The sequence below is a fragment of the Aedes albopictus genome, chromosome 3 (assembly GCF_035046485.1).
Source record: "Aedes albopictus strain Foshan chromosome 3, AalbF5, whole genome shotgun sequence".
Taxonomy (NCBI): Eukaryota; Metazoa; Arthropoda; class Insecta; order Diptera; family Culicidae; genus Aedes; species Aedes albopictus.
Genome location: NC_085138.1, coordinates 442,364,307 through 442,380,686, shown reverse-complemented (window position 1 = coordinate 442,380,686; position 16,380 = coordinate 442,364,307). Strand labels below are relative to the sequence as shown.

The 16,380-nt window shown below is 38.7% G+C and overlaps 1 protein-coding gene across 2 annotated transcripts; it reads right to left on the bottom strand.

The window, feature by feature from the left end:
• Positions 1 to 327: 327 nt before the first annotated feature.
• Positions 328 to 16,068, bottom strand: LOC109407632 (aldo-keto reductase family 1 member B1). Of its 2 annotated transcripts, none has more exons than XM_062856622.1 (5): positions 15,964 to 16,068; positions 15,177 to 15,359; positions 1,964 to 2,106; positions 1,204 to 1,896; positions 328 to 556 (listed from the first exon to the last, which is right to left on the bottom strand). In XM_062856622.1, exons 2-5 carry the CDS (start codon positions 15,249 to 15,251, stop codon positions 511 to 513), a joined length of 957 nt encoding a protein of 318 aa, XP_062712606.1. In that variant the 5' UTR covers positions 15,252 to 15,359; positions 15,964 to 16,068; the 3' UTR covers positions 328 to 510. The 2 variants fall into 2 exon arrangements, with proteins under 2 accessions (XP_062712606.1, XP_062712607.1); XM_062856623.1 differs by lacking the exon at positions 15,964 to 16,068 and adding an exon at positions 1,027 to 1,118.
• Between the last annotated feature and the right edge of the window lie 312 nt (positions 16,069 to 16,380).

The following is a 16,380-nucleotide window of genomic DNA, read 5'->3' as shown; positions in this document are numbered from 1 at the left end:
CTCTTAACTCAACTCTGCTTTGTTTTTCGTAATCCAACTTTATCCCTAATCTTTAGTACTCCAAATTTCATTAAGGTAGCGTTACCTTAATGGAGGGACCAAAACAGTTTTTACCTAAATGGATTCTATCTAAATGGAGGTTTGGGTGTAGCCGAATTTCAGTACTCTCAAGACATTTGCTTGTCTTGAAAATCCGGTGGCGATTTCTCTCAAACCTATATGGAATAACATGAAAATATAGAAGATATTCCGGCTTATATCGCTAACAACACTGGCTACAATCCATCGCCCAATAGATATGCGATATACCAAAAAGGAAAGAAAACATTATTTAAAATTTCAAATGTTTATTATTTTAAATAACAAATGAAAACACAAACTGGGATTGAGTTTAGTGGTGACGTTCTTAATAAGGAACCAGGACACGTGCGGTAGACTTGTGTTGTTGATCGAGCAAAAAGTTTAGTGTAATGCACATAAAGTTACGGCCGACCCTCTGGGTTGACTCGATTAATACTCCTCTTTCTCGAAGGGATGATGTGGGTGACCAGCAGCGCTAAAAAATGGAAAGGTAATAGTTAGAACTTGAATCTTCACTAGGGAACTGGGTCCAAACGACAAATAAAACTGGAGAAGGTACAAACAGCAAAGTATGCCTGCTGCTCATTAATTGAGGAGGATCTACAAGGATCTACTTGAACCAAGTTAACTTTATGTTGTTTATGATAACCAGCCTGCCACGTGTTTTTGTGTAGTGCTGTCACGTCGACTTGTTGGATGTACGATAGGGATAGGCGTGGTTTGACAGACGTGCAGTCACCCTGAACAAACCAGATAAGCTAGGGGAGTTTTCCTAATTGCCCAAAATAATGATTCTTATTACCATGCAAACAGATTAATCCAACTCGGAAGTGTCAAACTACTCATTCTAATTAGCACACGGGGTGATAAGGCAATGTAGGATGGGAAACAACAGCATACCAAATACTAGAGATTATAATTACTAGTTGACGAAAGCTGGCTGACGTTTTACTCAGAGATTTCTTGATGACAGACACAGCTTCTGCTCTTGACCTTAAAAATCCTCGTGGAAAGGGTAATGTGGACTGGTATCAGCGCTGAATGTTAAAAGAGTTCACGTTTGTTTCATCCTTATTGTACAATGAAGTTAGAAATAATTAGAAAATCTGAAGTAAATCTTACCTAGTGATCGGCACCAAGCGTCCATTGCAGTCGAACGACGTGATGAGTGTCATATCGTCTTCGGTTAGTTCGAAGTCGAACACCTCAAAGTTGGATTGAATGCGGGCTTTGTTCACGGACTTGGGAATAACCACGTGGCCTCGTTGAATCTGATAGCGAATCAAAATTTGCGCTGCAGTTTTGTTGTATTTCTTGGCAATGGAAACAATTTTTGGGTCCTCCATCAGCTGCGGGTCTTCAGGCTTAGCCCACGGACGGTTAGGTGACCCGAGGGGACTGTACGCGGTGATGACGATGTCTCGGCTTTTGCAGAATGGCGACAGTTTCGACTGAGTCAGATACGGATGGCACTCCACCTGGTTGGTCACTGGCTTGATCTTGGCAATGGCCAAAACTCGCTCGACCTGTTTCGAGTTGAAGTTGGAAATGCCGATACTCTTGGCGAGACCCAGCCCGACCAACTTCTCCATTTCCTTCCAAGTGTCCACGTAGTCAACATCGGAATAGGCCGTCTTCTTGTCGGCGTCGGTTGGAAACAGTTCATCGCCCTCTTTGTAAGCCATCGGCCAGTGGATGAGGTAGAGATCGATGTACTCCAATCCAAGGTTCTTCAGCGTCGTACGGCAAGCGCCTTCGACCAAATCCGGACGGTGGAAGGTGTTCCACAACTTGCTCGTGATGAACAGGTCCTCGCTGTTTGGCGAGAATAAGAATTGTTGGTGTTAAACAATTAAGATAGACAGAACAAAAACGAACATACCGCTTAACGACGCCTTCGGAGATCTTAGCATTGACACCCTCGCCAACTTCGTGTTCATTCTGGTACACGTGAGCACAATCGATGTGGCGGTAGCCAATGTCAATAGCATCCTTCACTGCTTGGGCGACCTCGCCGGGCGGGGACTGACCATTGGAAAAAAAATAGGGAATTTTATTATTATTTCGTTTTACCTTGAAAAAAATGATCTGAATCTACTTTTCACTACAAGGATTTCTGTTCAAGTTGACAAAGTTCAACTCAATACTGAAGTTTGGAATTACGTTTTGATGTGCATTGCCAAAGCAGAATCCAAAGCATCTTGAGGAGTTTGGAAAAGGTAAATTTTGAGGAACATGTATCAATATTAAAGGAGCACTCATTAACGCATCTTTCAGCTCGTAGTTGAATGGACTAATGGCTATACTTAAAGAACGGGAGTTTTCTGCTTATCTTAGAGGAGCGCAACGAGATAGTAGCAGGCTGTGCGCGCGAGCGGCTGCGTTTTTAAAACTGTCACGCGTTTTGTTCGCACCGCGTTGTTTTGAATATGGCCTGCCGAATCGAGTATCGGCTGGTAGTGCTGCTATGCCTTCCGCAAATTTTACCTCGGAAAGTGTTTGCAAATAATTGATCTTCGGTGTTCAACATATCTGTCTTATATGACGATTAAGCGGATCACGTAGTGTTGAGTTGGATGATTCGCAATTGTTTTGAGAGTTTGGGTTATTCTCATCGGGGTGCCGGAGTTCGTATACATTTTCGGGTGATTTCCGTGTATTTTTTGGTGATATTGCTGCTGGATATCCGTGAGACGCAAATGGAAGACAACAATTTCTTCCTTGATTTCTTCTCGGTGAGTTGCTTCCTGTATCCAGCAATTCACCACGTAAAAAAATCCGTTCTGAAAATCGTCAACATGTAGTCACGAATTCCAGAACGAGCAAGATTTTCTCTTACGAAAATACACCATGAACTAAAATCATAGATGCGTGAACTCTATTCCAGAACAGAAACGTAACGCCTCTGCCAGGTGCTGACTCAAAAGCCAAAATCACGAGAACGTGAACTGTGTTCTAATATTGAGAAACTCAGTTTTGGAATTGGAAATTAAGTTCACGAGGACAGGAATTCTGTTCATGGCAATAAGAATTTTGTTCACGGCAGCAGTAGTATGTTCCCAGTACCGTGATTGTAGTTCACGGTCTGTAAAGATGCGCAGAACTCAGTACATAGACCACTAAAATATTATTCGACTATTAGGCACACGATTCCGGTTTGGAATTAGCTTTTATCACTTTGCACGCTACTTACAATTGTTAAAAGAACAGATCATTTTACGAAGGTTGTAGAGTTCTCCTTCATCAAAGACAGGAACAAGTTTGATTCGAAGGAAAACGCAAACAAATGGCAAAAAACTCACTTTGGATCTGCGTCAGCATATCTTTTGCATGAAAATAAAAGCCTTTATTTCACTTGACGTCAATCTGGTAGATCCTTTACTGCTAAAATTTGTTTTTAGTCACAACACAACACAGCACGCACAATTTATCAATATATGTATAAAATAAAACAGAAATAAAGTTTTCCGGCACTTGTGCTAGCGTTAACTACCGGGTGGGTATTTGTTTTCGAGCATGCGTTATCAACAATGACAGCGCGCGTGAAGTGAGTTCACGCTATTGGAAATCAAGTCACAAATATGATTATTTGAATTCTTATTTTCGCGAATCGCGTTCTCAAATTTGAACGCGTTACTAAATGAACAGTGTGGTTGGTTAGGCAAGATTTTTGTTCTCATATTTACAACAGTATATCATGAATACTGGTTTTGTCAATCACGTTTACGAGAAAAGTATCACGAATTCAAAACAGCTATTGGTTCCGTTTCTCATGATATTTAGTTCACGAATTTTGGAACGGATTTTTAAGCGTGCGAGCGCTAATGGCCGCCACAATCATGCTCACTTTCTGGCAGGGATGAGACTGTTTGACGTTTGGCTTGTGTCGTTTAACAGCTGATCGATAAGATCGATCATAAAACTTATTGATCAGCTGTCAAACGACACAAGCCAAACGTTAGATCATCTAAGCCCTACCAGAAAGCGAGCATGATTGTGGCGGTCATTACCCGCATAAAGATTTACAGTTTGTCTTAATCTCCAAACAGTAAATATCTTGTATCTGTTGTTGTTAATGTATAACAAATAGTTTACTTTATATCGCAGAATGTGAGATTCAACGCAGTCGGCTATAAACCATGGTATATGCAATCCATACCATGTGATGATATTATAGTATGTGCAATAAGGTGGCCCACACTTACAGGGATGGCATGTCACGCAGAAATTGTGCCCATTTACGCTCATCTTTCACTGAACTTCTCAGTTTCATTTTCCTTACGAAAGAGAAAGAGAAAAAACGCACAATAAAATGTACATAATTTCTCTCACGCAGAGTTTTTGTGCGGGTGATTAGAGTGCTGCGTGAGAGCAATGAGAGCCCGCAAGTCATAATCCCAGTGCGCAATTTCTGCGCGCACGCAGAAAAAACAGAACTGGGCACGTTAGGTGAAGTACTAGATTTGTAGTGATTAGTTGAATTTTTGTATGGTGAGAAAATAAATTTCTGCAATTAAATGGCACAAAAAGTGTGGGTGTTATGATTCCTTGTCATATTTGATGCTGTCTGATTGCATTGGCGTAAATAGGGGGTGGCCAGGGGGACTTGGCCCCCTCCAGAATAATCCATTTTGGAAAAAAAAAATCACGCAATTCAGGTGAAAAGTATCTTTTTAGTATACAAAATCTATATCGGCATGGTCTTGGCCCCCCCTAGAGCTATGACCTAGTTACACTTATGCAGGATCAGGGGAAACGAACAAATACCGACGGAATGGAAGAATGAGCTAATTTGTTCTATCAACGAAAAGGCGACGAGTTGGAATGTGAGAACATCTGAGTGATCACCACTTTGAATGCTGCTTGCAAAGTGCTATTGCAGATCATCTTCTGTCGTTAAATACCTATAACGAATGAGTATATCGGAAGTGAAGAAAACACCAAGTTGGGGGTTAAAAATGACAAAGCACGATTTCGCGCATGGTCTTCACTACCTTTTGCTGGCTAGCACCAACCAGTGTTCCATATCAGGACCAGACAACAACAAAACAATGACTTTGCACAGTGTTTGAAAAGGTTGAATTCACGATCAAAATTGAATCACTTTAAAGCTATTAATTTTAGATAATGGGTGTCCTCGGAGAATTTTCTCGATATTACAACGCACATATTTTGCCATTATGAACTTAGTGATTAACTCACCTAAAAGTGAGATCACAAAATTATTTTTGCAAAAATTATAACTAGAGCCTAACTTCCTTCAGAAAAGTTGTACCGTAAACCGGGGTCAATTTAATCTCCGGGTCGAAATTGATCAGACGATTTTCCGTTAGATAAAACATACTTCAAATAGTTTCCAAGCAAATATCGTTTAGTATCGGTTCCCAACTGCACGATAGTAGAAAGGAAATTATTTAAAATATGCTAAACCTAACCGAAAAACGTGTGATCAATTTTGACCCGAAGATCAATTTGACCCCGGTTTACGGCACTTAATTCTGTTACAATAAACTTTGCGAAAGACACAAATGCTCTCCAATTTTTATCAGCAACTCCATAAAACTTGTTTTTTTTTGAGTATGTATATCTTTTGGACGGTATTATAAATTACTCAGTTCTACGCAATACTACTCAGATTTTGACAACTAAAGCGTACATGCTTCCACTATCACGTGATTGTAATAACTTTTGTTCATTTTTGTTCAAACAGAATGTTTTTTTGCAAAACAAAAATATTATGTATTCCTTTTTCCCAATCATTATGTTAAAAAATATTGTTAAAAATTTATCCCTCTACAATTGGCTTTTCGGTCCGGATAAATTATGAACGGGGTGATTCTATTGCATCCGACGTTTCGGCCCTTGGTTTGGACCTTCTTCAAGGAGGTCTGTAATAGGGGTGCTTTATTACCAAAATTCACATTTTGCTCTGGGTTCACAAATTTTAGAAAAAAATCTTACTATAGTAACGCTACTTGTTTTTCAAAGCGTGATCAAAATCCGCATATGCCATTCCTGGAACGCTCTCGTCAGTTTCTTGCCCCGCCCCGTTGAACAAAGCTCTCTCCCGAAAGGTAGCAATCATCGGACAAGATCTTCCTTTCAGCAATTCATGAGAGAAAATCGAAATTTGTGTCAGCCTAATGTTTTTTTTTAAATCATGAATTTTGAAAAGGTCATCACCCTATTTTATTTTTTTATGGACGGTTTCTGAATGCTCAAAAAAATTCATTATGCAGCGTTCAGTGAAAAAATAATGGAAGATATTTAGAGAAAAACATAAAAAATACATGCTTTTGATTTTTTTTTGTTTTACCCAAGGTTTTACCATTTTTAACAAGAATTTCATCATCTAAATAAGGGTAATAAAGTATGATTCAACAGTAGATTACTTAACGCGTCAATTTTTATTGACTTTCGTGCTAATTTCATCTTAGGCGAGACTAGGCGAGATGAACCCATAAAACTGTGTTTGTTTATTCTCATAGTCCCACTTACCCCAGATAGCGAAATGCACTGGGGCAAGTGAGAGAAGTAAATTAAAGGTAATAAATAAAGGGCCCATATAGCCGAGGCGGTAAACGCACGGGTATTCAGCATGACCATGCTGGGGGTGACGGGTTCGATTCCCGGTCGGTACAGGATCTTTTCGTAAAGGAAATTTCCTTGACTTCCTTGGGCATAGAGTATCTTCGTGCCTGCCACACGATATACATATGCAAAATGGTCATTAGCAGAGGAAGCTCTCAGTTAATAACTGTGGAAGTGCTCATAGAACACTAAGCTGAGAAGCAGGCTTTGTCCCAGTGAGGACGTTACGCCAAGAAGAAGAAAAGAAGAAGAAGAAGAAGAAGAAGAAGAAGAAGATGAAGAAGAAAAAGAAGAAGAAGAAGAAGAAGAAGAAGAAGAAGAAGAAGAAGAAGAAGAAGAAGCAGAAGAAGAAGAAGAAATAAAAATAAACTACAGCTTTTTCGCTTGAAATCATTTGCAAGAACTCCAAATACTATCCTGAAACCGAAAAAGTATTTGTATAATGACAAATCTATTTTTAACCCTCTAATACCCAAATTTTTGATTTTGATCTAAATATCATTTTTCGTCATCTAAAATCGATTTAAACATGTTTTGGAAGATGATTCTTTTCAATTCTCGATTTCGTGAATTTCAGTTTTTGATTTTTCCAATTTTTATTTTTGAACATCCCCACACTTTCATATTTTTCCTGGAAGCCAATTTGGGGAACGGATTTTTTGAGATGAAAACATTTTGAGATTTTATGACTATTGTTGAAATATTATTATTTTAATTTTTTTTCACAAAAAAAATTATTTTCCGTGTAATTTTTAGGAAAATAATTTTAGAGTGTATTCGATTTCCTTAAACTGTTAAACAAGGGTAGAATGATTTGGGAAAAATTTAAAATATGTTAATTGTAGTGATTCAATACAAAATAAACAATGACTTCTAAAAGGTGCCAAAACATCAATTTTTCAATGATTTAAAAAAATGTGAATACGCTTTAAAATACACCAAAAACCATTTAGAGATATACAGAACAGTCCTAAATATCAGCCAAAAATATATAAAAAAAAGATTTTCCACGGAACAAAAATTACCAAAATGCTTAAACTATACCCCGTCTAAAGGCGGGATTGGGTATTAGAGGGTTAAACGACGATGTAGTAGAGCACGTCAATCTCACCTAGTGAATTGAAAATTACATATGAACAACAATAACGTATATGGTCTCTTTATGGTTGAAACAATAACATTTTTTGTATTCAAAGTATACATAGGTGTGATACCTATGTTTTCCATGAAGAATGTTAATCTTAAAAATAAATAATAATAAAAACACTAGCTATAGGTCTCACTTACCCCGGGGTACCTTATATAAAAATGAGTTTGAAGTCCCTTTGAAGCAACAAAACTCACGAACGGGTGAACCGATCAGGATGACTTATGCACGGTTCGATTCGTATTCATGTTGGCTGTGTTTATATGCAGAAAAAGTTACGGAAATCGACTTGAAAAGTAAGAAAATTGATAAAGTACTGATTTTGTATGAGCTCAGAAGAAAATCAACACGATCGAAATGAAGCCAATCTAGAGTGCGGTGCAGCGATGACCTCAATAATAAAAATTATAAAAAGACACTACACCGTCTTCAGCCAGAGGCTGCACGCACAGACTGAACATTACATACACGAGGCAACGCACCATAACACCCAGTGGCCCAATGGAGAATTTTCCGCTTGACGAAAAGTTTTCCCTGACAGGAGCGGGAATCGAACCCACCCGCTTACGAAACGCTTAGACGACGCTGTTAACCACACGGCCGCGAACCCCACAAAGACCACTATTTGGAATGTGAGAACTTCCAAGTGATCACCATTTTGAATGCTGCCTACAAAGTGCTATGCCAGATTATCTTCCGTCATCTGTCGCCTAAATCAAATGAGTTCGTGGGAAGTTATCGAGCCATCTCCGTCGATAGTCGATCGACAGCGGACCAGATTTATACCGGATCCGCGTGCTTCAACTCAAGGTGGCATATGACAATATTTATTGACCCTGCAGAGCTATGGAAAATCATATACGGGAACGGTTTTCCTGGGAAGCTTTGAAGATTGATAAAAACAACGATAGAAAACTGCTTGATGGTTTCGGAAACTCTAGTCAAGTTCGTTCGAATTTTGACGGGGTCCACGATAAGGCGTCTGCTGTTTAACATTGTGCTAGAGCATACCATGCATGCAAAGAGCTGGGTGTAGCAGCCGGGATGTGACTTTTAACTGATTTGTCAAATTTGTTTGTTTCGCTGGAGGCATGGTATATCATCAGCAGAACATTTGAAAATACATATTGCAGTATGTTTTCCAGAAAGGTGAACTAATTGTTCAATAAACTCGTCATTAATATATTTCTTCAATCTTAAGCATAAAATGTGCATAAAAGAAGATCAAATGATTCTTGATTTATGTTTTGGGGGCTGTCCATAAACCACGTGGTCATTAGGGGGGGTTTCGGCCAATGACCATTTTGTATGGACAAATAAAATTTTTTGTATGGACAAATCCACACGGGGGGGGGGGGGGGGTGGTTTGAAAAGTCCCAAAAAAATGACCACGTGGTTTATGGACAGCCCCTTGATTTATGTCTAAAGATATAAAATCCTCAAACTTTGCACGTTATTAGACGGTCTTTATCATCAACCAGGAGTTGCACAGACTGAACAAACACTATCGTAAGGAAACGGACAAACTGAACACCCAGTGGACCGGGACCACCGGTTAATTTTTTTTTACAAAAAGTCTTTCCTACTGAAGCGATCTCCGAACCCTTAGGTACCGGCCAGAGTGGACGCGCAACGCGGCGCGGCGCGGAAAATTGCACGCAAAGGAATAATAGTCAATATTAAGGAGCTGTCAAATCGTATGGGAAATCCGTCCACGTATGGAGCCTACGAGAATGCAGTTAGCTGGTAAAAATGCGATGACAAATTCTAGAAACAATGCGAAGTCCAACTAGTTTAGAGAGCTGAGTACTTTTTAATAATGCATGTTATATTTTTTGGTTTGATGGCGGTTCCAAGGATATCCTCGAAACCGTTTGATTTAAAAAAATGTACTTGAGTGGATTTAGGTAGTCTTTTGTATTTGAGTAGTTTTTTTTTCAATCTTCCCACTGTGCGCCCGCACAAATTTCAATGATCGAGTGCTCCGATTACACAGTGTTTTAGACACTACGCCACTACACATGCGATAATGCTGCACTAGGATGGAAAATTTACAAACACAATTTCTCAGTACTCCAACTTTTGGTTCATTACCAGAATTTGAAATTGAATGGATAAGCAAGTTGTACGCTTTTCTGTGCTTGGATAAAAAAGTAGATTTGGATTAAATGCTAAATTTGTTCTATTTCTGAATTGTTAATCGACGAGTTCTGGAAACATTTACAATACATCTTATGCAAATTATGTCGTTTGGGAAGGATGAAATGGAATTGATGTACTACATATCTTAGCATGTATTTGCTTGGATTGAATTGGTCCTCTATGGTCCATGGATTGGTGCAGTGTTCAGCTGAATGTTAAACCCTATCAAAATGTACTATTAAACTATTTGTACTATCTTTCAAACTATCCTCACTTGCGATCTCAAACGAGACTTCTATAGGAACAACTGCTCTAAAATGCACCAGTCAATATTGAAATTAGTAACTTTACTTGTCTCGATGACTTCATATTCAATTTGTGAATTCAAGTTTAAATTGATAGGAAAACATTTTTATAATACACAAATTCTGGAGTTGAGTAAAAATACGTGTACAATGTTTAAAAGTTCTCAGCTTCTGCCTGTTACACATGATGAATACTTATCCAAACAAACTGAACAATTTTACAACACACACATAACACGAATCATGACAACCTTCGATTAACGTCGGCCAACGTAAGTAATGGACCCTGAAGTGCTCTATACGCATTTTCATCGACATTAACTGGGACTTCCATTGCCAATTTAACTCCCCAGCCAACACGAAGTCGTATATAATGTAGAATAGGATGCTAAAGTGGAGGCCAAGTGCACACGCAGTGTGTTCAAAGGGGTCAATGTTGCTTGAGCATTTGGTGAACCGAAAGCATGCCAGTGAGTCCAAAACCCTCTAAAGGGTATCAAATCCTGTGATATCAGAGGCAAGCAGACGCCTTAAGCTAGTCAAGGACTTACAGTTGATGAATATTTTGGTTCCAAATTCCACCAACAGGTGGTGCTAGTGAGCTAACAAATTTTGTTTTCCATACATATCAGGAAAATTTGCAAAAAATGCAACTAGCGCCGCGTAGCTGCGGAAACTTGAACCAAACGATAATTATTCTGAAAGCCCTTGATCTACCAAACAATTTTGCCGAAGACACCATCTTTCTAAAGAATCAGAATGCTGAGATATGTGAAATGTAAAATTTGTACGCTATCTAGCGCCGCCTAGCGGTGAAATCACGAATCACATGGCCCATATTCTGAAAGCCCCTGACCAGCTGAACAACTTTGCCAAAGAAACCAACTATCTAAGTAATCAGGATCCTGAGATATATGGGATGGAAATTTAGTCAGTGTTGCATCTGCTTGTCTAAGATATCACATAAATCACAGACAAGTAGATGTGACACTAGAGAAATTTCAATCTCATATATCTCTTGATCCTGATTACTTAGAGAGTTGGTGTCTTCGGCAAAGTTGTTTCGGTAGTCAAGGACTAATCGATAATAAGACTTAAGATTCAAAACTCCACCGCTAGGCGGCGCTAGAGAGCAAACAAATTTTAAATTTCGCATATCTCAGCATCCTTATTTTGTAGAAAGATGGTGCCTTCGGCAGTATTGTTTGGTAGATCAAGGGCTTTCAGAATAATTACCGTTTGGTTCAAGTTTTTGCAGCTAGGCGGCGCTAGTTGCATTTTTTTGCAAATTTTCCTGATATTTATGAAAAACAAAATTTGTTAGCTCACTAGCGCCGCCTAGCGGTGGAATTTTGAATCTTAAATCTTATTATCGGTTAGTCCTTGACCAGCCAAACAACTTTGCCGAAGATACCAACTTTCTAAGTAATCAGGATCATGAGATATATGAGATTGAAATTTCGTTAGTGTCACATCTATTTGTCTGTGATTTATGTGATATCTTCAGACAAGCAAGTACTTTCATACTCCTGTGGTACACACAGTATTGCACTGGAAGCACGACTGAGTGCGCTCTCAACACGAATTTTTGTGTGCATATTTTCTGCGCGCACAAAATGTGCACGCAGAAACTGAAAAAACATGTTTGTTCTAACATTTGTTTGAGCACTCATTTTGAGGGTGCCGCGATGGATGCCAGAGAGTGAGCGGCTGGTTTGTGTGTGAAAAAAATTGCGTAGTTCACCCTCGCTCTCGTTGAAAGTCGTGTGTAGAGTGTATGTTTTCTCTTCTCACGTTTCGCACTGAGGAGCATGCCATCTCTGCACACTTATATGAACAACAAAAATATCGAAAAATACCAAGTCTTACCTCCTAAATCAGTTGTTTTGGACTCCCAGAAGCTACGTTCAAAATTTGAGCAAAATTCATTAAGCCTAAGGGGGCGCTCAAAACGCTTAAGGTTTGTATGGGAAAACTTGGCCAAATGTATGCAGAAATTTCAAGTTTTCGAATTTTGCCGCTAGGTGGCGCTGTAAGCGTTCAATAATCAAACCCTTTGGTATTATTGTAGGTGACTATATGCCAAACAACTTTGTCGAAGACCGCAAAGTGATCCAGAGTCTGTGAAAAAAATTATATCCTAGGTAAAGTGAGGATAAACTTTATTGTTGTTTTTCTAATACATGTAAAGGAATAATATCAATAATGAAATCTCAATACTTTGCCTCACTTTGCCTAGGGTATAACTTTTTTTACAGCCGTCGGATCATTTCGCGGTCTTCGACAAAGTTGTTTGGCATATAGTCACCTACAATAATACCAAAGGGTTTGATTATTGAACGCTTACAGCGCTACCTAGCGGCAAAATTCGAAAACTTAAAATTTCTGCATACATTTGGCCATGTTTTCCCATACAAACTTCAAGCGTTTTGAGCGCCCCCTTAGGCTCAATGGATTTTGCTCAAATTTTGAACGTAGCTTCTGGGAGTCCAAAACAACTGATTTAGGAGGTAAGACTTGGCATTTTTCGAAATTTTTGTTTTTCATATAAGTGTGGGCCACCCTAATGTGCAAGTATTATTGAATAATATGGAAATGGAAGTTCGCAAGTAATGGTGGCAATATTACCTCACCTTATATGAAACTGTTTGTGCTTATTTTATTCAACACACTTACACATGTGCGTTTCATTATATGTTACTGATGTTAAACAACGTGACAAGCAGTTGCACGCATCGGCATTTGTGAACTAATAAAAAAACGGTCGATGGCTGTAATGATAGCTTTCAAAACAAAGAAAAAAGTGGTGATTTTTGTGGATCTTTTCCGATAATCTATTCCAGCGCCCAAAGCCGACAGCTGGTCAAAAACCTCTCCTTCGTGGCTCCGAAGAGAATGGAACCGAAGGTAAGCAGTTTCGAAACATTTTGTTCCTCTATATTCAAGTTTAGTTTTACCGGTTTCAGATGGAAAATTTCGTGGAATCGAAGTCCGGAATGTGGAATTTCACCAGATTGATGCTTCGGATACCCTGGACCGAGAGACCCGCTTGAGGAATGCCGGTTTGAGTGCTGCACCGGATCTGAACGGGCCAAGCAGTACAATCGGCCAGGGAATAAAAAAGAAGCGCACGTCAGCAGAGCCTCGAGTAGAGCAGTCGAAAAGCGGATGCGAGAGATCCGTGGAAACCGGGTAAGAAGTGTTTGCTCTGGATGATCCCGCCTCACTTGATGTTTACTGCAGCATGGAATAGAACATTACAAATGAATAAATGCTATATAAAACGTATTTGTTATTTTTTTTTCATTATATAGCACATTGTGTGCTAGAACCATATATCATACGTTAAAAACACCATGGAAGACTATAAATCAACAATAACACATACATGTTCATTTTTCTTCCAGATTTATTGTGCAACCATTCTCTAACCATTTGCTATGCAGTGAACTGCCTGAAAATTGAATAGTATATTGACCATATCCTTGACTGTTTTGCGAAAAATTTGTTCGAGAAAACGAGCGATTTTTTATGGTAACCTATCTTAACCGCCTATTCCACATACTGTTATTTGGCTGATTACCATTTCTCATACTGGCAAATATGTACATGGAATGGTTATCTTTCTGTTGTCACGAATAGTAAGAGAAGTTGTTACATAACATTTGCTTATATTCATCTACAGTATGAGAAACGTTGCGTTTACAGTTACTGATTATGCGGGTAGCGCTTGTAAATTGCTGGATATCGTTGACCAAACGTATCGTTTGGACTAGCAAAATCCAATTTCCGTGATACCTAGGCCTGAGAGGACGTGGATGTAGGTCTCAACATACTTTTTTTTAGGTTTCCAACTAATTTTCCTTTCGCAAAACTCAGCTGTCACAAGGACGCCCCCAAGACAGCTTTTAACTGTTGGAGGATTGCGTCAATCTTTTCTTACAATTCAGTAATTAGTACCAAATCCCAGTGTCAATTTAGCGGTCTGGGGCTGTACCACCTATGAATTTGTGCGACTTACTTAATGCTAAGGCTAATGTTTATCTTGGAGGTGCGCAACTATCTGTTACATCTATGAAGTGCTGTCCTCAAAGCGAAGTATTATTGCCCTTACTGTCGTGTTTAGTAGTAGAAGAACTTTTTAAAAAAGTTTGCTGATCATGGTTTTGAGAACATTGGAAATGCAGATGATGCAGCCATTATTGTGCGTGAGAAATATGATCACAAATTTTCCAAATTTCATCATATCATACAGGAAGTTTGCTTTTGCCACACGGTTCTCTGTGCAGCAGTTCAAGCAATGAATATAAGTATATTGCTAATAATCAATCAAATTTGTAGCAATACATTAAAAGTATGTGGCTAAAATAAATAGAAATGCTCTAAAGATTAGCAAACAATTTGATACTAGATACCGATGTGAACACAGCTATCTCAACTGTTTTGCATTGTTTACTCTACACTAGACACTGACTATGACGTTTGCATGACTCGTCATAAATGCGATTTCAATCAACAAACGTTAGAATTGCACCTTGTGTTATCAATAACCCAATGATACATACATATTATAGTCATACAAACACGACAATCACATCGAGATAGTGTTATTTAACAGCTCAGTTTACATATTTCACAAGAGTGATGTATTTGCTGTGATCAAGTACCTATACCCGTGTCCCGTACCCGATGTATGTTGAATTATGCAACACTTGTATTCCAGATTATTCCCTATATGCACCTCGTTTGATTCATTGATGAAGTACAGTCAAACCATCATATGTCGAAACAGTTTTTGAAAGAACCATTGACTCACGAAAATATAAGGCAATAAAGAACCATCACAGGGGTCCAAATAAGAAACATCTAACTTATAACGGTTTTACTGTATGATAATCAGCAATACTTACGCCCCACGTTCCCAGACCGAGGATGGGAATTGATTTTCCGTTGTTGAGCGTCACTCGCGGTACCTTGGATGCCATTATTGTATTGCAATCTGAACGAACACAAGCGGGATGGTATGGAGAAATGTATTTAAATGTTTGAGAGACGCGAACTCCGATCCGAACACCGACGCGACGTGGATGACACTGAAACCCATCAAACGATAGAGGTTACTATTTATAGTATAATCACAGGAGCTACTTGAGTATGGAGTAACAGATAGTACTGGCTAAATATTAGTAATACTAGTTGACGGTTGCTGATAAAAGAATGCATGGTTTTCATTTTTTAATGTGAGAATAGAACATTAATAGATGTTGTGAAATTTCAACATTAGAACAAACAGTTCAATTATGCTACTATGTTATATCTCACGAATAATACACAGTTGACTCTCCTCATTTCTAAGTTAAAACGCCGGTCACTTAGATAAAGAAGACATCTAAATAAAGAACCAATTTTCGATGAATCCTACTAGTGGGAATCGTAATTAGAAAAATCCCTAGAGTTACAGGTGCCACACCATTGTTCCAGAATGTATTATCTAGGAAATGTAGGCACATCGACATTAGGAGAGAAAGTCCATATCAACAATGAACACAGTCACATCGATATGGAAATATGCGGAAATGGAAAGGGTCTACTGTAATCAAACATTGTAAAATATCAACAATTAGCTCAATCTCAACCACAACTAAATCAAATTGACAACTGGTGTTTATATTTATCAGAATAACTTTTTGTACTTACATGGAAGTTAATGAGCACTGCAACTTAATGCTTCTAATAGGGAAGAAAAACCGGCCGGCAACGTAACGACCGATGCAAAATACCTACTGAGATGACAGAAACCAAAAATATGGAAGATGCTTATTGATGTTGGTTTTCGGCCAACAACGCCTACTCCTATCAGAAGGTATAGAAAAAGAAAGCGTAAAACTTACAAACACCACCATTGCCACCTCGATTCAACACAAAAACCAAAGCAAGCTGGTACCGTACGGGACCGATTTCGTATTTGACAAAATTTACTCTTGATGGTTATATGACGCATGGAATTTGGCTTTAAATCGGCACTGAATTAATATACAAATAATACGAAGTGAGATTAATTAAGCGAGAATTTTAAATTTAACTAAGGAAGATCTGACAAATTATGTGCGTTTA